This window comes from Leuciscus leuciscus (assembly GCF_965113295.1).
Source record: "Leuciscus leuciscus genome assembly, chromosome: 17".
In the NCBI taxonomy this organism is placed as follows: domain Eukaryota; kingdom Metazoa; phylum Chordata; class Actinopteri; order Cypriniformes; family Leuciscidae; genus Leuciscus; species Leuciscus leuciscus.
In genome coordinates this window covers 26,596,069-26,620,629 of record NC_138741.1, presented here as the reverse complement: position 1 = coordinate 26,620,629, position 24,561 = coordinate 26,596,069, and the positions used below count along the sequence as shown (strand labels likewise).

The 24,561-nt window shown below is 38.1% G+C and overlaps 1 protein-coding gene across 3 annotated transcripts in view; it reads right to left on the bottom strand.

Annotated features, from left to right (window-relative positions):
• The window catches only part of mipol1 (mirror-image polydactyly 1), a 99,809-nt gene that overhangs the window by 668 nt on the left and 74,580 nt on the right, over positions 1-24,561 (bottom strand). For 2 of the 3 annotated variants that reach the window (XM_082142341.1, XM_082142339.1), the window contains exons 12-13: positions 19,525-19,625; positions 6,161-6,349 (exon numbers count right to left, since the gene is read on the bottom strand). In XM_082142341.1, coding sequence (XP_081998467.1) covers positions 6,161-6,349; positions 19,525-19,625 — 290 coding nt within the window. The remainder of the gene's footprint in view (positions 1-6,160; positions 6,350-19,524; positions 19,626-24,561) is intronic. The other variant, XM_082142340.1, reaches the window with a different exon arrangement.

Below are 24,561 nucleotides of genomic sequence, written 5' to 3'. Positions count from 1 at the left end.
GAATGGATGTAGACACTTCTTAAAGTGGGTGAGACATCCATGCTGGTGTCAATGCCCAAATCCTCCAAATATCCGCCTGCCTTTACTCTGGCAAACAGAAGCCCATGTGTGGTGTCATGTGATTGGTCGGGGTGAGTAAACCTGTGCTTATGAGGGTGATGATCCCAGAGACTCTGTGGAAATGGAAGGAGATCTAGATGGGTGAAGGGATTCTTTGGGAGCAGATGAATAATGGGGAATGAGAGCAGTCCTGCTTCTCTCCATCCAAACAAATGCTGGTTATGCTTCAAAAAGACACTCTTCTGAATCTCTGACATTACTTAAAATGATGTGATAAGATGGAAAATTATATGATGATAAAAAATAATAATAATGAAATCAGACCTTTTAATATATATAGCAAAATAAACTGAAACTCAGTTACAATAACTAAAATGATATGAATTAGTTTAATTTATATATAAATTATTAGCCTGAATATTATGAAAAAAAATCATGTATGTGTGTGTGTGTATGTGTGTGATTAAAATGCATTAAATATAAATTAAATGTAAACAAATCTCAAATTAAAGGTGACAGACAAAAATGAACTATGCATAATTTTCCATTTCTATTAATATAAATTATATAAATAAAAGTAGATTACAATTTTATTATTAGCTTGAATATTATAAAAATCATATATATATATATATGATTACAATGCATTCATTATAAATTGAATGTAAGCAAATCTCGAACTAAAAGGTTAAAGACAAAATGAAAACTGTATGCAATTTTCAATGTGACTGATTTATTTTATACAAAGCATAAATTAACTAACTAGAGTTTAAATTCTCTTTTTTTCCTATTCTCAATAATATTCAGAGCCATTTTTTCAGTACTTACTCAGTGATCTAAAAACCAGACTTTGAAGTTAAAAATTAAATAACTTAATTATATAAATAAACATCATGCACAAAAATAGCAGTAGGTTGTAGAGGGCTCGGGATTGTTAAAAAATAAATAAATAAAGAGCAAGGTATTCACAATAAAATTTAGTTCAAGCAGGCTTACAACAACAAAGCAAGCACTAAAAACAGCCCAGCTCTATCAGAGCTGATAAGATGTGCTTGGCATACCCAGTGCTAGTATTGTCTACTGAGGTTTCTCAGTCTTATCAAGTGAGCATATGGGAGCGGTCTGACCCAAGCCTTACTCCTGCCGAAGTCTCCACCTGTTTTCCCGTACAGAGAGACCGAAGAGCAGCCGCTGGACCATATGTATTTCTCAGAGGCTCTGTGGCCGAGAGAAACGGAGGAAAGATGAGGGGGAGGGGATGGTTCAAAACCACAGACTAATATTTATAAAAGGTCATTGTTGCTAAATGAACAGGCCACGCACACGAGCATATATACATACACAAGCAAACAGCCTTCATCTCACACACACACAAACATGCAGACAGACACCACAAAACTGTCTCTCTCTCGCCTCCATAAACATGCACGGAAACACCTTTCCCCCTTGTGTGCAAATTTTTAGCGTTTTAAATATATTCATTAGCCTCCCTGTCATGTTTGCACAATTAACAGGTCTGCCTTTTTCCGTGGCAGGATCTCCAAGGTGTGCCTGCGGGCTGGGGAGGATTTGGTGAACACTGTTTGCAGAGAGTGGCCGTAAACCCAAACATACACGCGAGGGAAGAGCCGGCAAAAGCGCAAATCCCGATTAAGAATTCACAGAGTCGCAAAACCAACAATTCCAGCTCAAATAACACAGAGTAAACAGCAGCCGTGCATAAATTCTAAACAACAGCACGTTTTATGTATGGCACGACAACATATCCGTGTTTCAATGCAAAAAAAGATCCTGTTTGTAATCTATAATTATCCCACGACAATGCCTGACAAAAACCCTAACATGAAAGATCTCGCTTATAACTCCAGCAAACTATAGATGGATTTTTAGCATTGCACAGGAAGCAAAACGGCACAAACAAAAAAAAAAGGCCGCTGAGGAGGGTCAGCCCTCGCTGTGCCAGACAGAAGAGCCTGCGAGACTGCAGCGTGATGGGACACACAAGCCGCAGCCCATTTGTGGGCCGTCGGGCCAATGAAAAGGTCCTTTGTGTGCTTCTCATGGCCAAATTTGATTCAGCAGGTCATTAGACATTCAGCTCAGCTCCTCCGTCAATGGGCCTGCAGGAACGGCACTCAGGTGCCACATTCTGGCCTGGCGCTGGGCTTCCTCCTCCCCTGGAGGCCGATCGCATCACCCCTGCATTCTTCTCACAGCCGTGTGACGAGGCCCACGTCAGAGCGGCTTCCCACAGGCCGCCCGGAGCCCGGTGAGTGCAGGGCATCCATCTGAATGTCAGCTAGCGGTCAGGTGTGACCGGTGCTGTTCCCTTCGCCTACTGCGGACAATCCCAGTTATGTATGCACGTAGATGCTCACACTCATGTTATCCTTTGCTCTAGAAGAAAAAATTGCAGTCACCTCAACCCTAACCATCATTATTGCGAGGATTCTGTCACATTTACTCATCCCATTATTTTTTGGGGGACTTTGAATAATATTTTTTTAATAATCTTTGCATATTCAACTAAATATTGTACCTTTAGGGCTTGTCACTGGGATCAAAGGGACATCTTTGTACCTTATTTACCCCTAAATGGTTCAGTAGTACCGTAAGGTACACTATATTTGCTAAAGTATTTTGATTTATTGATTCCTCCAAATCATTGAATTCAGGTGTGCCAATCACTTCCATGGCCTCAGTTGTATAAAATCAAGCACATTTGTGAAATAATGGGTCGCTCTCAGGAGCTCAGTGAATTCAAGCGTGGTACCGTGATAGGTTGCCATCTGTGCAATAAGTCCATTCATGAAATTTCCTCACTACTAAATATTCCACGGTCAACTGTTAGTGGTATTATAACAAAGTGGAAGCAATTGGGAACAACAACAACGCAGCCACGTAAAATTACAGAGCTGGGTCAGTGCGCATAGTGCGCAGAAGTCGCCAACTTTCTGCAGAGTCAATAGCTACAGACCTCCAAACTTTGTGTGGCCTTCAGATTAGCTCAAGATCAATGCGTAGAGAGCTTCATGGAATGGGTTTCTATGGCCGAGCAGCTGCATCCAAGCCTTACATCACCAAGTGCAATGCAAAGCGTTGGATGCAGTGGTGTAAAGACGTGTTCTCTGGAGTTACGAATCACGCTTCTCTGACTGGCAATCCGATGGACGAGTCTGGGTTTGGCGTTTACCAGGAGAACGGTACTTGCTTAACTGCATTGTGCCAAGTGTAAAGTTTGGTGGAGGGGGGATTATGGTGTGGGGTTGTTTTTCAGGAGTTGGGCTTGGCTCCTTAGTTCCAGTGAAAGGAACTCTTAATGATTCAGCATACCAAGACATTTTGGACAATTTTATGCTCCCAACTTTGTGGGAAAAGTTTAGGGATGGCCCCTTCCTGTTCCAACATGACTGCACACCAGTGTACAAAGCAAAGTCCATAAAGACATGGATGAGCGAGGTGTGGAGGAACTTGACTGGCCTGCACAGAGTCCTGACCTCAACCCGATAGAACACCTTTGGGATGAATAAGAGCGGAGACTGTGAGCCAGGCCTTCTCGTCCAACATCAGTGCCTGACCTCACAAATGCTCTTCTAAAAGAATGCAAAAAAATTCCCATTAACACACTCCTAAACCTTGTGGAAAGCCTTCCCAGAAGAGTTGAAGCTGTTATAGCTGCAAAGGGTGGGCCAACTCCATATTAAACCCTATGGATCAGGAATGGGATGTCATTAAAGTTCATGTGCATGTAAAGGCATGCGTACCAAAACTTTTGGCAATATAGTGTATATATATATTACTACTCTAAAGTACTAATATGCACCTTTTAAGGGTAGATCATGTACAAAGTTGTCCTTTTAAAGATTCTGCCCCAGTGGCAAGCTATTCTACAGCTATAGACATCATTTTTACAAAAAAAGAAAATCTGACAGTGTACACAGATATCAAGCTCTTAGATAGACAAAAAAAATATCATTGCATAGCTTCAGAAGTCTTGGAATATGGCGCACAAGTCATACGGACTACTTTAATAATGCTGTTTTTGGAGCTTTACAGTGATGGTCATTATAAACTGCCCTTGTACAAAAACAGAGCTCTTCATAATTTCCTATATAATATATCCTATACAACAACAACAACAACATATAGGCTTGAAACGACGTGAGGTAGAGTAAATAATGACAGAATTTTGTCTTTGGGCGAAGTATTCTTTTAAATGGACAGTTCACCAAAAATGTTGGTCATTTATTCACTCTCACGTAGTTCAAAAAGCTGTTTGACTTCTGAGAAGAATGTTTTTTTTGCCTATGCAATTAAAGTCAGTTCAATTCCAACATTCGTCAAAATATCTTTTGTGTTCCACAGAAGATAGTAAGTCATGAGGGTGAATAAATGATGAGAGAATGATCTTTTTTGGAATATTCCTTAAAAAAAATATTTGGCATTCAGAGCCTCAAGCAATAAATATAGCATGCTGATTCTCGGAATACATAACTGGGAACTTGTTAACTTCCAGTAATACTACACAGAGTCTCTTCCAGTAGCCCTGCACAGGGGTGAAATGAGCAGTTGGACTCAAATGCTGATTACAGTAGTGACTCACACAGCTGAAGCTTGCACTGTGGACGCCACCTGGTCAGTACACAAACAAGCTACTCTGACACACACTTGCTGTCTAGGTAAAGACGGTAGCACCGGTCAAAGCAAAGTGCATTGTGGGATTTAGAGTTTCATGGCATGCAGCAGAGGCTGTGTGATCTTTCCTCTGTAAATGGAAACCCTTTTAGAGAGGCATGTGTAAACAGTGCACTAAAGTTCTCTCATTGTGATGGGGTGGTGGGGGGTTCTCTCTGTGTTTTGAGCACCCCCTCAGCTCAGCATCTCCACCCCCTTTGGTTAATTCATCATGTAAATAGATCAGCAGGCCGGCCTGTGTTTGCTTTGCGTGAGGAGCCCCCCATGTGAGCGAGACAAGAGGGAGAGAGAGAATATCTACCAGACAACCAGTTTTTATAAATGTATATAACAGATCAGGAGACCAAGGAGACTGAGGGAACAGGCTTTAAGAACGTCCTGGTGCAAGAACATCTCCAAACAGGAAGAGCTCACCTAAAAATTACTGAATGCAAAATGGTAATTTTTGAAGAATGTTCATGCTCTTTTCGTTGGAATGAAAGTGAGTCGGGACAGACACTGTCAAGCTCCAAAAATGACCAAAACACTCAATACAAGTACCATAAAACGAGTCCAAATGAGTCATTTGTCAATAATATGGACTACTTTTGTAATGCTTTTTTTGTCATTTGACAAAATTCTGTATTCTGTATTCATTCACTGTCACTTTTTGGAAAAGAGCAGCATGAACATTCTCCATAAAATCTCTTATTGTGTTTCACAGAAAAAAAGTCATACATGTTTACAACGTGGAACTAATGAAGGGTTAGTACAAAATTGTCAATGAGTGAACTAACTTTTCTAAGGACCCAAATCAAAATAAATGAATTAAAAGTCAGTCTTAACAGTCTTCAGTGTCACATGATCCCGTAGAAATCATGATTTGGTGCTCAATTATTAATAATGGTCCTTTACTATCAATGTTAAAAGCAGTTTTTGCTGTCAAATATTTTTGTCGATTTTTTTCAGGATTGTTTGATGAATAGAAAGAACAGTCTTTAAATGTCTTTACTTTCACTTAAGATCTATTTAAAATATATAGTGTAATTTTACCAGCGTTGCCCAGCACGGCTACCACACCATGTCATTGCAAACCAAAACAAGTATACTACTACATAGAAATGTCATGTTGGCGCATGTTAGCGGACTTTGCTTCTCCGATGAGCATGAGCGGTACATGAGTGGAGCGTTCGCATGGGCCGTGAGCAACTGAGCTCCGCACATAGAGAGGAATATTGAGCAGAGTCACACCATGCAGTGATAACGGCTAGAGCGAGAGTAAAACCTGAGCGATGAACACTGAGGGGCGGGGCGGGGGGGCATATATTTTAGGCTCATATTTTCGGTGGCCGAAATTTCAGTGCATCCCTAATATATATATATATATATATATATAGTGACCAGCAGTGCACATGTCTGTACCCACCTCTGAACTTTCTCATTGGCCTCCCTCTCTCTCTCCTGGGCCAGACACAGTTGGGTCTGAGCGCTCTGATGCTCTGATGTCAGCTGCTGCAGACGGTACAGCAGGGGCTGAATCTGGCTCTGGCTCTGGCTCTGGCTTGAGGTGACCGGATTGTCCGGGCAGGTCTCATCAGCCTGATGCTGCAGCACACTGAAAACACAAAAACAGTTTTGACAAGTGTAATTATTGAAATAGTGAGTGATTAATTGGATGTGTCATCTTGGATGATTAAAAGAAGTGTACTTTATGTCAGTATTGAATTTTTTTTTCAATATATATATTTTTTATTATCATAATTGCATTTAAAAAAAAATGTGTTGCCTCATTACAATATAAAATGCATTATTTGCTTTAAACTATTAATAAGAGTGTACCATATATAAGGGGTGGATGATAATGATTTCACTTTTATAACTTTAGTTAGTGTGTAATATTGCTGTTTGAGCATAAACAACATCTGCAAAGTTACAACGCTCAAAGTATTTGCTTTTAAAGAAATTGCTTTTTAAGGACTACAACAAGCGGCTGGTAGGGACTACATGAGCTTCCTCCGGTTTAGTGACTACATGAACCCTAAAATTTACATAAACCCCGCCCCCGGGAACAGCAGTCCATGTTGAGAAGAAGAGTTGCTGTAGTCGAGCACATTTGTGAGTCTGCTCAAGCTGTCGCATTCGTCTTTTCACATTTATTGCAATACAGTATGTAACACAAATGCAATAGCATGTCACTCTGAAGGCATCTTACAACAGTTCCCACACTAGCGATTTATAGATTGTCATGAAAGAATATGCTAATCAATGACTTGAAGATAGTTAACTCTACATCAGCTACACAAATTCATCAACTAACCATTCAGAAACGTCCTGTTGCATTCACTTCTTCTTGAGTCTCTCCATCAATGTCCGACTTTGGTTTGAACCAAGCGTGCCGCACAAGCCCTGAAAAGTGAAGCCAAAACGTCTCGATCGCCCCCCGGTGACTGGTCCTAGTATAGGTCATAAGCCCCGCCTCCCCGTGTTATTCAACGGGACGTGAGACCAGCTAAACAATTAAATACACTTCAAATATCTTTTTCCCAAAGGCGGTTTCTTTCTTTCTTTTGTTTTTATCACGCTGATGTAAGTTCAAGTGTCTGTTTCAAAAATAAGTTGGTTTTTAGTTAGTTACGTGATGCGGTGGTGTAATTACAGGTTCTCTGAGCGAAGTAGTCACTGTGAAGCACCAACGGACATTTTTTTCGGGATCTTCGGAGGACTGAGGAGATTGTATTTACTTTATTTTAACAAGCCTCTTGTCGTACTGCAATACATTTTTAAAAAAGTGTGCAGAATGCACTCTCCCTGAGTGCATTCTGCGAGAGTGAGGGCGCCATATCGGGACACTGGCAGCTTCAGTTCTCATCAATGGAAGACAGCGAAGGGGCGTCGTCCATCTTTTTTTACAGTCTATGGTTTGAACATAAAAGGCAGAAGTTTCTGACATTTTAGTGCGTGTCTGAAAGCTGCAAAAAAAAAGAGCTCTTGTTAGCTCCGCCCTCTGTGGAGCAGCAGCTCATTTGCATTTAAAGGGACACACACGAAACAACGCATTTTTACTGACCCTCAAAAAGAGACAACTTTAACATGCTGTAAAAAATGATCAGTGAGGTATTTTGAGCTAAAACTTCACATATACACTCTCTGGGGACATCAGAGACTTATTTTACATCTTGTAGAAAGGGGCATTATATCACCCATTTAAATACTTTTAAAGGGCTATATGTAAGACTTTTTTTTATTTTGTTATTGAGAGGAAAGCACGCAGCACATATTTACATATTCATCTAACTGTCGATATACATTATGCACATTTTACTCTGCACTAAGTGGAAAAAAGTGCACAGATCATGCATAGTCCAAGCTTTAACTTAAAGGACAAGTTCGGTATTTTACACTTAAAGCCCTGTTTACAGATCGTATCTGATGAAATAGAACGGTTAAGATTAAAATTTGGACACATGCTGCTGTCCCGAGAATTTTAGGTTTATTTCGCTTTTGTGGACCTATTTTGCCAAACGCGTCACACCCGTGATTCTTCCGTTGAGAGCTTGAATAATAGACACTCCAGCCCAGTTGGTGGCGATAATGCACCTTTGCCAATTGCAAGCAAACCACGGGGATTTCATTGAATACACAGAAGAAGTGGAAGAAGAAGCGGCGGAGTAATACCGTAAAGGTGCTGCGGTCTCACAGCACGTCCTATTAAGTCAATGGAGTTGGACAAAAACTACGATAAAACCTGTTGGAAAGCATCTTTTTCAGCGATTTTTGATGGAACATATCAGTGAACACCCCCTGACCACTCGGTGAGTTTCACGTCTTTGTAAACGAAAGTTTAATGTGTTTTTAGGTCGGAATCTTCCAGTGCATATAGACAACCATTGTGGGGGTGGGGGGGGGGGGGGGGGGGAAGCGAAATAAACCTAAAATTCTCGGGACAGCAGCATGTGTCCAAATTTTAATCTTAACCGTTCTATTTCATCAGATACGATCTGTAAACAGGGCTTTAAGTGTAAAATACCGAACTTGTCCTTTAAATAAACAGCAAAACAAACTCTTAAATCATTCATCTACATTTTATCAACAAAACAAACATTCTGACAAATGCAGGGCCAAAATAGTTTGATTGTTAAATAATATTAACTAATATTAACTGAATTTGTGACTGTTTACTTCCAGGTAATATCCATTTTAATCCATATATAAAAAAGAACAAACGACATATCTTTGTTGTCCATCACAAACTTCAATAGTTCTTCGGGAAAGACAATCATCAAAATTACAAGAACAAGAACTATATAACGGCTGACTGACGGTGTAGCATCAGGATCATGTTTCATAAACCAGGAGGAGAAATGCCAAAGGTAAAATTTCTAACACAAATATGAAACTTGACCCAGACACAGAGAGAGCATGCTTGCAGTTTACCTGGAGGTGTGGAATCATAACTCTATATCAATAGACACATCTAATATTCAAATGGAATGTCAGTACAAGAAACAATATCTGGGGCTAATAATTCCTCGGAATGTCAGCGGAATATATTAGCGCTCTCACAGCGCTGCATCCAACTGGAGGTGAAATTCAGACAGGTGTTTTTCAACAAGGCGTGAGATAACGAAGGTGAAAATAAAAACAGAGGGGAGAAGGCCAAGAATGAGAGATTCATATCAGTCTAACTAACGTTCATGAGTGTAGATTGTGCCAAGGAAACCCTGAGCTCCCAAGAACCATTCAATATTGAAATGTCACTAATTGTCAAATTGAGCTAACATAAAAACAAATCAACTTCTTGAGAAAAGAGAAGTTTTGAGGAATAAATATTTTTAATGAAAACATAACGGTGCTTGCATGTGCAAAACAATGCCACCGCAAAGGTATTTTGTTGCCAGCAATATCTGCACATGGCATTTACGGTTCAAGTGATTGTGCTCAAAAACAAAACAAAAAAGCCCAGCACTTTCATGCCAATGTGCAAAGATGGCAGCAAGCGTGTTGTTTGCTTTCAGAGCTGCATATGCGCCAGTCAAACAATTGCCATTGTGATGAATAGAAATGCTACCAGACAACTTTCTCCAGGTATTATAAACTTCCTCGGTTGCTATGTGCTTGCTTACTGCACATCTAAGAGATTCGATCGTCCGCCGAACGAAAAGTAATTTCGCCTCTCCTCAACAAGCCGCAAGACAGATATCATTTTCTGTGCTTAAAAACAGCTGTCAACAAACTGCAGAGGAATAATATGCTTTAATATGACACAGAGAGCATGGGGATATCAATATCAGCTCTAAATAATGATGACACCTGCTCCTCTTTTCATTCAAGCAGAAACAAGATGAACGGCAGTTATAATGCAGATAGGTACACAGCGCTCACCTGCGACCACAGACATAAAGAAAACAACAGCGATATTAAGTGGGCATTCATTTTAGCTAGGGAAACAATGCATCTGGTACAATGCCCCGATTAGCCAACAATACAAAACGTCTGTCTGGCTCACATACTTCCATGTGTCTAGTGACAGAGACATCATGATTGATTGCCAGTACCTTTTGTCTTTTAGCTTGGCCAATGTGTGTGTGTGTGTGCTGTTGCCCTACAGTCATATTCCTCATTCAGTCTTGCTAATTAGTTCTTCCATGTCAGGTTCTTCCATCCTTCCTTTATTTTTATTTTTTTGAGGTAATCAATTCTGATGTGATATTGATGGTCGAGAAAGTGATGTAAAGTTGTGTGCTTTGTTTAATTAAATGCAAACATATTGGGTACAAAGGTCCAATGACAGTGACAAACAAGGGCAGAGAAGCATTGCCACACTATGGATTATCTTATCTAAGCCCGCCTACCACTTCAGACACACAGCCGCTTCTCCGCTACACGGCTTTCCATCCTGGCCCCCACTTTATGAGAATCATTATAGTTGGATATATGACGTTCATGTTCTGCTTGGATTAACTGAGATGCCAGTGTGATAGAGTTCCATAAATAGCCACACTGTAAAAAATTATATGATCAATAAGTTATGACAACATGTGTTTTTACATTGGTGTAACTCATCAAAATAAGTTACGCAATGTTATACAAGATTCAACTCATTTTAAGTGAAATGACTTAAAGGTGCAGTATGTGAGATTGACAGCTAGTGGTTGAAATGGATACTGCAGTCCAAATTCAAAATATTGAAAAATGTTGTTCCCCCGCCCCTCCTGCTCAGACTTGACGCTCATGGTGTTGCCAGATTATGGACACGCAAAACAGGAATGAGCGCAATTGACAATGGAATGTGAGGAGATTTACGCAAGTAGATGAGTTGAGTTATTGATTTGTGATGAGTTAATATCGCGTTTTAATATGCTTCCGTTCAGAGAGATTTTTAGATGGGTGCGGAGGTCGGGTAGAATCTGCGATCTCTGACCCAGTTTGGTCGCTGGCTTCCATGGCTGCAATATGCTGTGTTTTCCGCCAACTGGCAACTTGTGGTGGCGAAATACTAATGGGTAAATTGGCAACATGCGGTATCGCACAGATTAAAACAAAAACAGACATTCCGACACGGAACGCATATTTCAAAGTAAAATAACCGGCTGTAGCACTGTTTTTCAGAGAAACGAGTATGTGAACATACATCAGCATGTTTCCTAACTATCTGCAAACATATTATGGTATTTTTATGCTTTAGTACAGTCGAAACCGTACATACAACCCCTTACCTACATCCAAGCTGATTGTACTTAACAATAAAAAAATGTAAATGTTTTACACTGCACATAAACTCAACCTGTCTAGAACACAGTTATCTAAATAGAAGCTGTGATGGATGTGCAACATCATGTTTGACGACTACATGCATTTTACTGTTATATGCAGTGTTGGGAAAAGTTACTTTTAAAAGTAATGCATTACAATATCGAGTTACTCCCTAAAAAAGTAACTAAGTAACAAGTTACTTTTTATGGAAAGTAATGCGCTACGTTTCTTTTGCGTTACTTTTTCTCACCTGGGCTAGGCTTCCTTTCAAATGAAAATGTTTGTTTTCTAAAAAAAAAAAAAGTAAATGTTAAGGCCCTTTTACACTAAAAGAAAAATGACACAGGAGAAGAACGTTCAACACTCTTACTTCAGCAAAATAAAAACAAAAAAAATTAAACACAAATGGGATGTTTATCAAAAGTCATTTTTGCTTATTGTATATGGTTGAATGGAATCATCAAAGGTCAGCAGAAAAGACATTGGTTAATAAAGTGAGAGTAAATACATAAAGTATATTTGTGTTATTGAACAAATTTAATTATTGCATGTTTGCATAATATTCTGAGTTTGCACTTTACTGTTTTTATTCATTTTGAGGAAAACTGAATCTATTTTTGTGCAAGTGAGATGAGTAAATACATGCTCACATTTAGTCTAGAACTACAAAAATCATCATGTTCACACGGCACACAACGCCTCTGCACTCACTCTCGATTTCTCTCAACATGGGGACAGGAGAGGTGATCGTCAATGACTGAGAAAACAAAGTAACCTGTGTTACTTATTTGAAAAAGTAACTCAGATATTTTGTTGTAAATTTAAAAGTAACACGTTACTTTACTCGTTACTTGAAAAAAGTAATCGGATTGCGTAACTCGCGTTACTTGTAATTGTTGCACCTTCAATTTAAGTCTATGTTTATTTTTTTCTTCAGTTGTTTTATTGTCCACCAGGCGAAAATCAGTTTGAATGAGTCTGAATAAATTACAATATTGAGGTTTCATTTACAAGATTAGGTTGTTTTTTTAAATCACTAATCTTAAGTACACTAAAAATGGTGTGGAAAAAGTTTCATTTAGAAATGGCTAGTAACTTTTTACAATTTTAATTAATTAATTACAAAGAAATGACAAGTAACATTGAATTAAACATGAAGTAGAAGTAGAAAGACTGAAATCGTATTTTCTTGTAAAAAATATACTGTAATCTTCCCAAAAAAAATTTACAGTGTACTGTAATAGTGTAATAGAGCAAAAGTAATAGTGACTTAGCAAGAACCGCTAATAAAAGAAATACTTATAATTCAATGTACTCAACCAAACATACAGTATGCTACTCGTTTAACATGGTGTGTGTTTCTCTAGTTATAAAGGCCGCCCGACAGGCAATCCGAGCAGTCTGTTAAACATTAACCAGAACCGTAAGATACCTGATCCCATGGGAGGGATCCCAACGAACCTGCCCTCTAACTCTCCAGGCCAGTTAAACATTAACACTGCCACAAAATGCTATCAGATGGGAAATGTAAAATACCCTACTTAGAGTACTTATCTACAGGCAAAAAAAGTACATAGAGACCGCAGCTAAGACAGAGACAGACGTCTATGGCAACCTGTGGTGGATATAAACTAACTAGCGTCCACATCCCACTTTCAACCATTCCTTACACCAATCACTCATGCTGACAGCTGCTGATAAAGCCATGGTAGTTTCTACACCTCTCGTTCCCTCAATAAAAACCAGAAATATGAGAAATATGAGACCACACCCAATGGTGAACAAAAACACCAAAGTTTTGATCACTCGCTAATGAATTTTTCGCTCTCTTTCATTTTTTCAATTTCTTGCGCTGAGCCTGGGCAGGAACGCTGCTGTGCGTTTGGATAAAAGGAGCCACTGCTTGCCGGGAGGGGTTCCACGCAATCTACAAAATGTATTTTGCTGCACAGAACGGCAAAGACGGCTAATGCAGTGGACGCAGTTTGCTCTGTTTTGGGGATAAAGTCTGTTAATGCCACAGGCGTTATAAATATCACATAAATTCAAAGTTTCCATCTAGCTATGTGGCATAACTACTGGTGTTATCAACATCCAAGGATTTCTCAGAAATAAGTCATTTCAGCCCAATGGGCGGGGGTTTGAATGAAAAGGGGGAAAACATAAGAAGAATGGAAATAAACGCCACTGAAAAATAATCAGTTCGCTGAGAGATGAATGATTAGAAATCTCTGTAAAGATCAGACAATTTGCTGCTATGTTACCTCATAAATAAAGTTAATAATAAACATAAATATCAAATACCAAAATGAGAGAGAGACTCCGCAATAGACTGGCTCAAAGCTGTTTATACATGTGTACTGTCCATACACAGTACAAAAGTTTATGGACAGTATGATTTTTTGTTTTAAATAAATGAATACTTTTGTTCTGTAATGACAATGAAGACTGGGGTAATAATGCTGAAAAATCAGCATTGCCATATATAATATATATAATATATATATATATACACACACACACACACATATATACACACACATATATACGTATACATATATACATACATACATACATATATATATATATATATATATATATATATATATATATATATATATATATATACACACACACACATATATACATAAATATATATATTATATACTATAATATATAATATAATATAATATAATATAATATATATAGTATATTGTAATAAATATGACCATATAAAAATATATAATGCAATACATATTAGCATTAACAATAGGAGGTAATGTTCATGTAATACGAATCCATAGTAAGATTTATTTATGGATTTCTTCTAACTTCATAAAATATAAAAATATGATATCATAATAAATGATATAATGAAATGTGTTGATGTTTTGATGTACATATTAAAGTATGTTGTTTTAGGCATGCAGGTCAGTTTAGGACAATCCATTTGCCTATTCACAAAACAAAAAAATGAAATCGAGCTCTTTGGCTTGCGGTGTAGTGAAAGAGTATTGGAAAAAGAGAGCTCATGTATGTGTACGCTGTATCTGCTAATGACTATTGAGCTGTTGACAGGTTGATCTGTTAGCATGTGTGATAATGAGTGATCACTGGGGAGTTGGGTCGTATGGGGTGTTAATACATGTCTATCCAGCGCTGCCTCCTTCCTGGCTGACGCTCAAACAAAGCACCTTAAACTCACAGTCTAACCTCTCCTTCACCGGCCGGCCAATGATAACCTATTAAAACAACCCACCCCAAGTGAACAAAATTGCCTAAGTGTTTCTCTTCATCAGTGGGGAGCGTTGCACTATTCGGAGCAGGCTCTATCAGAGCCAGAGGTTCACACTGCAGACGTTTTTTTCTACCACCCGATTCTCTCTCTCATCTGTTCACTGCCCTTTCATGTGACATAGACTGTCTGTTATCCTAAAAGACACAATGGAGGTGGTCGGGCAATCCTGAGAGCAAACACACGCAGTCATACTCTGGCCTTTGTTGGGCCTGGAGGATTCTCCTTTTAAAGGTTCAGCGCTGAAACCACATTGGCAGGGGCTGCGGACCAGCGCTGGACACCCTGACGCTCACACAATGCAGATTGTCTGGGGAAATACAATGTGTTCCTTCTCCTCCTCCTGCTGGGACAGACAAAAAGACTACAAGAGTGAGAACTCTTCTCAGATTAAGTGAGTTTGGGTGTGTAGTACCAAACTGAGTCAGCTGAGCACCGTATACACACATCAAAAGAGGTATATGTGATTCTGCAGAGATTAAAAAGTTCCTCAGAACATTAACGATTATTCAGATAAGCAAGTTAGTTTCTGGATAATTTTTAAAGAACTAGAAAATAGTTAAAAGGGCCGTAAAACATTTGGTAACCCTTTATGGTTCAATTTGTAAATATTAGTTAATGCATTAAGTATCATGAATTAGCAATGAACAATACTGTTACAGTTTTTATTAATTTTGTGTCCGGTAAAATTTTATAAAGAAATAAATTATTTTATTCAGAAAGGATACATTAAATGGATCAAAAGTGACAGTAAAAACATTTATAACATTACAAAGATTTCCATTAAGTTAATGCTTCTTTTGAACTTTCTATTCCTAAATTAATCCAGTTTCCACACAAATATTAAGTGGCACAACTGTTTTCAAAATTGATAATAATAAGAATGTTTTCTTGTAAATGTATTAAATGGTAAAAATGTTTTACAATATTACTTTTTTACTGTGTTTTTCATCAAATAAATGCAGCTTTTGAACAGTATTCTACCATTGCTCACTGGTAATTTATGTTTGTAAAACATTGACTAAAGTTAATTTATTCAATTTAAAATGTTAAAAAGGTATTAGTATATGTAATAATTAACAATAATTGATAAACATGAACTTAAATAAATAAATGCTGAGTCACTTTAGATTCTCACCAATTTTTAACTAAAATATTTGCCTCAATTTCCTATATTTACTGCTTATTAATAGTTAGTAAGGTAGTTGTAAGTTTAGGTATTGGGTAGGATCAAGGCATGTAGAATATGGTCATGCAGAATAAGGCAATAATATGTGTTTTATGAGTACTAATAAACCACCAATATCCTAGTAAAAATGCATGCTCATAAGCAACTAGTTAACAGTGAGAATTGGACCTAAACAACACTGTTACCAAATGCTGTAATAAACTAAAAGACATACTTAACAAATATTATTTTAAATTGTTAACAAAAGTTCTCCTATGGCACGATCAGGTGGTAAAACCCTTTTGGAGTGAAACACAAACACGAAATCATGCACAATGAGATGCGGAGGGGATTAATAAGATGTGACGAATGCAAATGGAAAGTCCTTGATACACACGGATGTACGTCTCGGTGAAACCGGACGCAGCTCACTTAACCAGCACGACCAGTTTATGAGCCAAATGTATTTACTCCATATCATCTATCAAAGCCGTCCTCACTGACAGATAAACCCCAAGTAAAGCAAACAAGCCCTCTGGCAGGAAGACAAGAACCGCGGAGGGTGGGTCTGCGGTAGTCCATCACGACCACTGGGAACAGTTTGGTTTGGTTATTTAAGACCCCGACTATCATTTTGAATAAAACCTTAAATAAGCACAGAGTTCAACTCGCAGGCCAAAACAATCAGATGTTAGGTGATGCTGAAACGTTTGCGGTCGGTACCTCTGGAGGCTTTTGCGCTCTAGCATGTGGACAGACCTCTGACAGCGTCTGCAGGAGACGTGGCTCGAGATCATAACTTCACGAACGCTCCAATCCTTGAGAACATGAGTTTGCGGTAATCTAATGACTCACTGCACTCAACCCCAGCGATTTATCTTTCCCTGGACAAAGCAAACTAAACACATAAAAGCCAGTTTCAAATGTTCATAATCTGTTATAAAGCTGGACGGTGATCAGACTAAATGCATGAAGCATACTTTCTGCTTGAATTAGAAGCACAGTAATGATGTTAGGTGAGAAAAGTGACATGCAATGAGGATCTTTTTTGATTATGCAAGTTTTGCGATGAGAAACCACCTCATCAACATTCCAGCCATTCTACTGCTGGTTGTCAAATAAACGACCAAAAGAAGCAGTTCAACAGGAAAAAGGTTTAAAGGGGTCCTTGATTATGAATGAACTTTTTTAACTTTAGTTAGTGTGTAATGTTGCTGTTTGAGCGTAAACAACATCTGTAATTACGGCGCTCAAAGTTCAATGCAAAGGGAGATATTTTCTTTTACAGAAATCGCTTTTTAAGGACTACAAAAAATGGCTGGTAGGGACTACAACGAGCTTCTTCCAGGGTTGGTGACATCACAAACCCTAAAATTTGCATAAACCCTGCCCCCGGGAACACACAACAAAGGGGGTGAGGCAATGTTGTTGTCGCTGTTTTTTATACCCCGGAAAAAGTTTGTCCTAAGGCTGATGAACTTAGAGAGTTTAAAATGAATTTTTAACACTGTTACTGAATATTTTAACCTCAACCTCACCTCATTTGTCTGTGCGCTGCACATTTTACAGAGAATAGCTTCCAGAAGAGAGTACAATGCAGGCTATACGCACAAAAGCTTCTCCTGAAAGAGGTATCCATTCCCATTTTGCCGGGACAATCTGTTGTTTATGGATCACAACTTGTAAGTTTGTCTTATTATTTGTAGTTGTGTTTTCTGTTAACAATTCCAATTATAAGCTTTCTGTAGTTGCTATGATAGCTATGATGTAAACGCAGGGCAAAGCTTTGCCTCCGCTAGCCTGCTAACTAACATTACAGTATTGATGTAGTGTTTACTTTAACTTTTGTAAACTCTTGCTTTTGTAAGACTGTTCACCACCCCTTAAGAAAATTATCCATGATTTTATGATTGATTACTGTTTGTTTTACCATAGTTTTCCAACAAATATGATTAAATGGTGGATAACATCGTATCTATAAGAAAATTAAAACAAAAAAATAAAAAATGAAATTGAAAATGAAATCCGTGCTTGCAAAGTCTGTGCTTGAAATCCATTCAGCACAATCCTCTTGTTCCTTTAGATTGTCATGGTCTGAATCGGGCTCGAAATGGTTTGAAATTGACACCATTGTTAACATTTACATCTGAGTAGAGCTCGCGGTTATTAAGGGGCGTGACATTTCCCGAACACGCGCTAAGCGCTGCCAATCACAACAGCACATTTCGTATTTCGGAAGGAGGGGCTTAATCGAAAACGACGCGTTCAACCTGACTGGTGAGAGAGGTAAAATATTTGAAAAATAATGCTTTTTTTTTTTAACAATCAAGCATGAAAACATTTTCTAGTACTCCCAAAAAAACTAAAACAAGACTTCGTAAAAGGGCATAATAGGACCCCTTTAAGGCCCTGATATACCCAAGCAAAATCAAAGAACACACAGGTATGACATCATTTTGAACAAAATCAGGCCAAAACGAAGTACATTTGCTCCGGCTGGTGAACACCTTCATACTACCATTGGTCTAGGGTGAGGATGTAATAGGTGGATGTGGCTCTTAGGCCCCGCCTTCTTTGACATGGAAATATTCTCCAGTTAATTTCAATGAACACATTAGAGAACTGCTTTATAATAGAAACTGAAGTTGTACTTCTAATTGAATGAGACACTGAAACTGTTTTTCATTTTAGTGTAAAGCTGCTTGTTTTAAAGCAATCTAATGTGCTATATAAATAAACGCAACATGACTGGAATGCTGAATTGCAGAGCTTGTGCAAACATATCCACATCGCTATGGTCAAATGCTTTCTTAACTGCTGTTTTCTCAACACTGTCGTTTTTTTTTTGCGTTTTTATTTTGTTATTGAGAGGAAAGCTAGCAGTTCATATTTACATATTCATCTAAACGGCGCTCCCAGCAGCGTAGGCGATGTCAGGATGTTTTCTAACAGTATACTGATGCTCAGGTATTTCAAACATCTTTTTACCCCTAAGCAAAGAATGAAAAAGAACTTGTCCGCGAGAATATAATTTACAGTTGACTAATGTGCTTAGGTGAACAATGGTAACCTCAACCTCAAACTACCACCACTCACAGACCTTACGCATATTGCACACAAAAATAGAAAGTTCTCTTTAAAATGGAAAGCTTCAATCTGTCAATCTGACAAAATCTGCAAAACATTTACCGGGTCCCATGTTGCAACAACATACACTGGCTATATGAAACTATGGTTTTGTGACATGCATAAACCTTCAGAATCCACTGTTGATGGACTGGACCACCTCTAAAACAAAGCCCACCTGGTTCCTCTACTCTAGAATGCCATGCAAAGGCTTTCCCCTAATTCCTGCACTGACCTCAACATATTATCCATAACCTGAATTATTACAATCCTCTAGTCTAGATAAAACACCATGTCCTGCATCTCTGTTTATTTGCAAATTCACTGAACACTTAAAGCATGTCACAGCAGGTTCATGCTCCATTTCTCAACTCAAACAAACTGTACAATGCATCAAATGAGTCATTTAAGGAGTTGTTACTGTGCAGTGTAAGGTGAGGTGGTTCACCTGTGATACCTGTGTAGGGTTTGCAGCTCTTCTTCCAGTGTGCGGCTGAGCACCAGGGCTTTATCTCGTTCTCTCTGGGCTTCCTGAAGCTCCTCCTCAAGCTGTAGAGATTGAAGAAATGCATGTCAGATCATATAAAGCTCTCTTACAACACACTGTTCATGTATGGACAGCTCAAATGACAAAACTAAACCTTTAATAAACACAAAGAAATAGAGTATGGCTGATATAGGTTTTACCATTAGCTAAAAAAATAAATAAAAAAAAAAAAAATTAAAAAAAAGATAAAAATAAATAAAAATGTGAATACAAAAATTAAAATAAATAATGCATAAATAAAAATGGTTTAAATTAACTCTTACACAGTGTTTATTAATTATTCTTTACTTAATTATCTATTAACTAAACCTCAAAGAAGCACAAAGAAAAAAAACAGAAAAAATAAATAAATAAAAAAACTAATAAAATATTTTAAAAAAATAAAAGAAATAACGCATAAAAATGTTACAAATCATTTATTTAATACATTAAAAAAACTAGGAAACTAGGAAAATCAATTAGCCAAACGGACATGATTTATAGCCAGTGCTGGGTCTAAAAACTTCTGAATATTTGACGATTAATTGGCTGGCATATATACAAATACAAATACTAAAATGTTGTAACAGCAAGGAATCAAACCAGATAAACAGAAAATGTCACATGCCCTGTGCTTTTGACAGTATGTGAGAGCAAAAGTAAGCTATGCAAACTCAATTTCACACAAAATGTGTGTGAAATGCAATTCATAACAGCATTGCTGTGCTGATTATTTTGAACATTAACATAACTGTCTTCTTCTACACTACAGAAAGGTTTCCCCTTCTACTGTTTCATAGAGTATACTCGTCTAAAGATTTCGTTAAATTTTGTTTATCGCCAATCTCAGACAGATATCCATCTGAACTCCAACTGAACTTCATTCATTCGTTCGTGTGCACACAAGGAGAAACTCACACTGAGGGGGATCCAATTGACTCTATTGTCTTCTAACTCAGCACCTACTCAGAAGCGGTGTGTCGTGAGACCGAGGGATCCCTGAGCCGGTGGGTGTGGGGAAGGCCGGGTAAACACTGTCCCCTACCTCTCAGTGCCTAAACCTGTGGCACAATAAAGCCCTTGCTAATGACCTGCCGTTGAAACAGATGTATTGATGGGCTCATCCTTTCAACAGCTGGGTGAGGAGACAGACACAATGGAGGCTGTCTAAACAAACACCACAACCTGCGCTACTGTAAAGTCCTGCAATATACTCCCCGAGAGACAGACGGAGGACAAAGACAGGGAGAGATAAACGGAGAGGAAAAGACAAGAGAGGGATATAAAAGAGAAAGAACTGGAGAATAGTTCTGTTAAAAAACTGTTTCAAAAATGAAAAATCTGTCATTTACTTTTCAAACAGTAAAAAAATATTTTTCAAAGCTGTAAATAAAAGATTGTTGGCGTACATTTTAATGGAAAACACTGTCAGTTTTTCAATATTTCATGTTTAATTTAATGTGTTACTTGCTGGTTTCTTTGAAATTGTTTTTGCTAGGGTGTGTTCACACTTGTAGTTCGGTTCGCTTTGTTAATTTGTTCCGGACCAAAAAACCCCAAAAACATTTAGTCCTGGTCCGCTTAGAGTTCAGACTTTAGCATTTTTATCATCGAACCAAAAGATATAGAACCTAAAGGCATAGGGATATATTCACAACCTGATTGGTCGGCTTTTATAATATGTGGCCCATTCAGTATTTTTTGGACCGTAAACAAACCTGACGCTGCTACAACTATGAAACTAAAAGCTACTGAACAAATACAGAGCATTAAATAATTACATAAAACAATAAAATACCAACATATTTACCAAGTCATAGAAATCATTGTATTAGACCACCAAATATTAAATGTCTTAAATGCAGTTTTACGATGAATACAGACAAGTTACCATGACACCACCACCAAAAGTAATGAACTGTGTCTGCTTTACTATAAATCACATTGCGATCGCTTCACTAAGTAACGTAACACACTCAATGCGACCGGGTTAACAGATGCATAACTTTATGGTATCAGAACAGTCTGAACTGCAACCGTTGACAAACAATAACTATACAGAGAATTAATAAACCAACTACGACCAATTATCGATCCCTCTAAACATGAAAATATATCACTGCATTCTTTGTGGCGAGGAAAGTTTGCAGGTTAATGTGTAAAATGTGCCATTCAAACTGTGACTGAAACAGTTGCTATAGCAGCCTAATATTAATGCTAGAAAGCCTATGCAGTAATTGTGATTTTTTTTAAAAAATAGTCTAATTCTATTTCATCATTAAAATCTATTTTCACATTCATCTTGACTGAGGGGGCAAAATAATCCTGGTGAGGGGGTGACATTTTAAGGTAAATTATGGCCTGTTCTTCATTAAAAGTTATTGTATTACTTCAGAAAACCTGAAATATAGAGCACATTCATCAAAGAGTCTCCTTTTGTGTTTCACAGTATAAAGAAAGGCATACAGGTTAGGAATGACATGCTGGCGAGTAAACAATGACAATATTTATATTTCCTCGTTGAACTATTCCTTCAAAGGAATGCAAGACTTGGAGTTATCATATGCACTATATGAATGACTCTTTAGTAACTTTTGCTATAATCTGGGGTTTGTCAAATTGAGGTGTGTCGTTGATAGGCTTGAAATTTCAAGTTTTCTTCAGAAACACAGGAATGCTGTCCGTGCCTTATCTTCGGGGTGTATCGTAAACTGTGATAAAGCTTTAAAGGTTTCATCTTATTGATGCATTGTCTGCAAAACGCATTGGGCTTCTATGAGGCACCGTTTGACATCGAGCAGTATCTTATCAAGATGCATTGGATTGGGGAGTTTCTTTTCTTTACTGAAATCAACCTGCAATGCTTCACTGCAACGTGAGCGCAGTGCACCGTTATACGCCTATGATGCGGTCTGCAATAAAAAAAATCTTCAACTGCAGACTAAAGACACATAAGCAAATACAATATTTGCATGCTTTAGATAAGTATGCGTGCATTCTTAACACAACGCATGACTGCAACGGAAACAGGCCTATGACTCGAACGCCGGTGCATTTAAATCCCTGAAACACTTTTACCCATAAGCACATGCAGCTTCCGCTGGTTCCCCAATCATTCTAATTACTGGAGTGCAGGTCTCGAAAGTCAAAGAGAACATCAAAAAGCCTCAAACCTCTAAAGTCAATATGTACTTTTCTCCAACAGGGAGGGGAGCTCGACTTCAAAGCGCAATTCTTTTAATCTTATGTATTTTATCAGCATTCATTACAATATTATCCAAATTAGGTTCCCAGAGTAACGTGTTAACCTGTAGAGATTAAGCCCTGCAAAGGAGGGTCGCAGCCTTGACCTTTATGAGCGAGCGTTTGGTGGGGCAGAGGTGGGCTGGTCGTGGCCTTTGTGACCCAGTGGGGAGAGGAGGATGTGATGGAGGTTATCAGCGGTGTCACAGTCCGCTCCGTCGCTGACTGAAGCTCATTTAAAGCAGCACGGCCCGTATCATGTCAGAGGTCACCCAACGCTTTCTTGCTCTATTGAAATAAATACCGGGTTTGAACAGATACTGTCAAATAAAATTCAAGCACTACTTTTTGGGTTTTCAAGGACTACAATCTGAGATCTCACTTATCAAACAATATCTTTATTATCTTTCAAATTCTGAAAAAGGTAAATGGATAAATACAAATAAACCATTAAAACAAAACGGTACAAATAAAGTGCAGCACATGCATTGACTGTGGTAACTTTAACCATTGAAAGGATACTATGACAAAGATATCGCTTTCCTTATTCAAAATACATGATTGACCTGAAGAATGAAAGCTGTATCATATACTTTGGATATTTATATGAGTAATATCACGCTCATAGCCACGCAAAATGGCTCTATATCTACATCAGACGGGCTGCAGCGTTAATATTGCGTGAAAAAAATTGTTTTATCAATAAAATGAAACTCTAATTTCACATATATTGTCTTTCAATAATTCAAGCACTTTTCAAGTACATTTTCATAAATATGGCTGTTTTCAAGGGTTTTCCAGGACTTACATTTCAAAAAGTCAAATTCAAGTACTTTAAACCTTTTACGAAACGTGTTATAAGACTCCCGAAGCAGTCTATTCAGACCATTTATGAAATCATATCAACTCTGTATTTAGCACATTGGCCAGCCCTGATGAACAACAGTGTGCACTAAACCACTATGCAAAGGTTAGTTAACCATAACATGGGACATTTACATGTGGAAGTCTTAAAGGTACAGTAACAAAAACAGCACTTTTAATTTCACAGGGAGGGGTGAAAAATGGTCATGCAAAACTAAGCTTCTAATAAATGCATAAACGTATCTGCTAAACTGTTAAGCAAACAACTAATACTAAGTCTAACTGTTATGAAAGATGAAACACTTTAACACATGTAACACAAATTTGAACTGGACCATTTCATTATAAAGACTAATCCTGTGAAACACACACCCCTTCTCTATTTCCAAGCCTGTCACCTGATGATGTGTGATCAAACATATTCAGCTCTACAGGTCAGAGACAAAAGACTTGCATCCTCGCCTGACAACAAAAAGGCCAAATGCATGAGATCCCTCCTCCGCAGAACACACTCATAAATCTCTCTCGCTTTAAATCGCCAGTAAGACTCACACCTTGTCACCTTGTACAACTAAAACATCCCCAAAGAATTGAACACTCAGAAAGAGATCTTTACGAGGAACCACCATCATTTATTAGAGGTGGAACAGAACCAGGACATGATGCAGGCCAGATTTGAATGCATGAGCACCAGGGCTCAATGTGTCTACAGCTTGTGTGGTGTTAGGCCATGGCTCCTACTTAAAACAAAGCAATTTACTCGTTCTCTTGTCATGTGGAAGACAAAAGGAATCCTTTTGAAGAATGTCCAGGTTTATCTATAGGACGAAATAGTCAACATGGACTATCAAA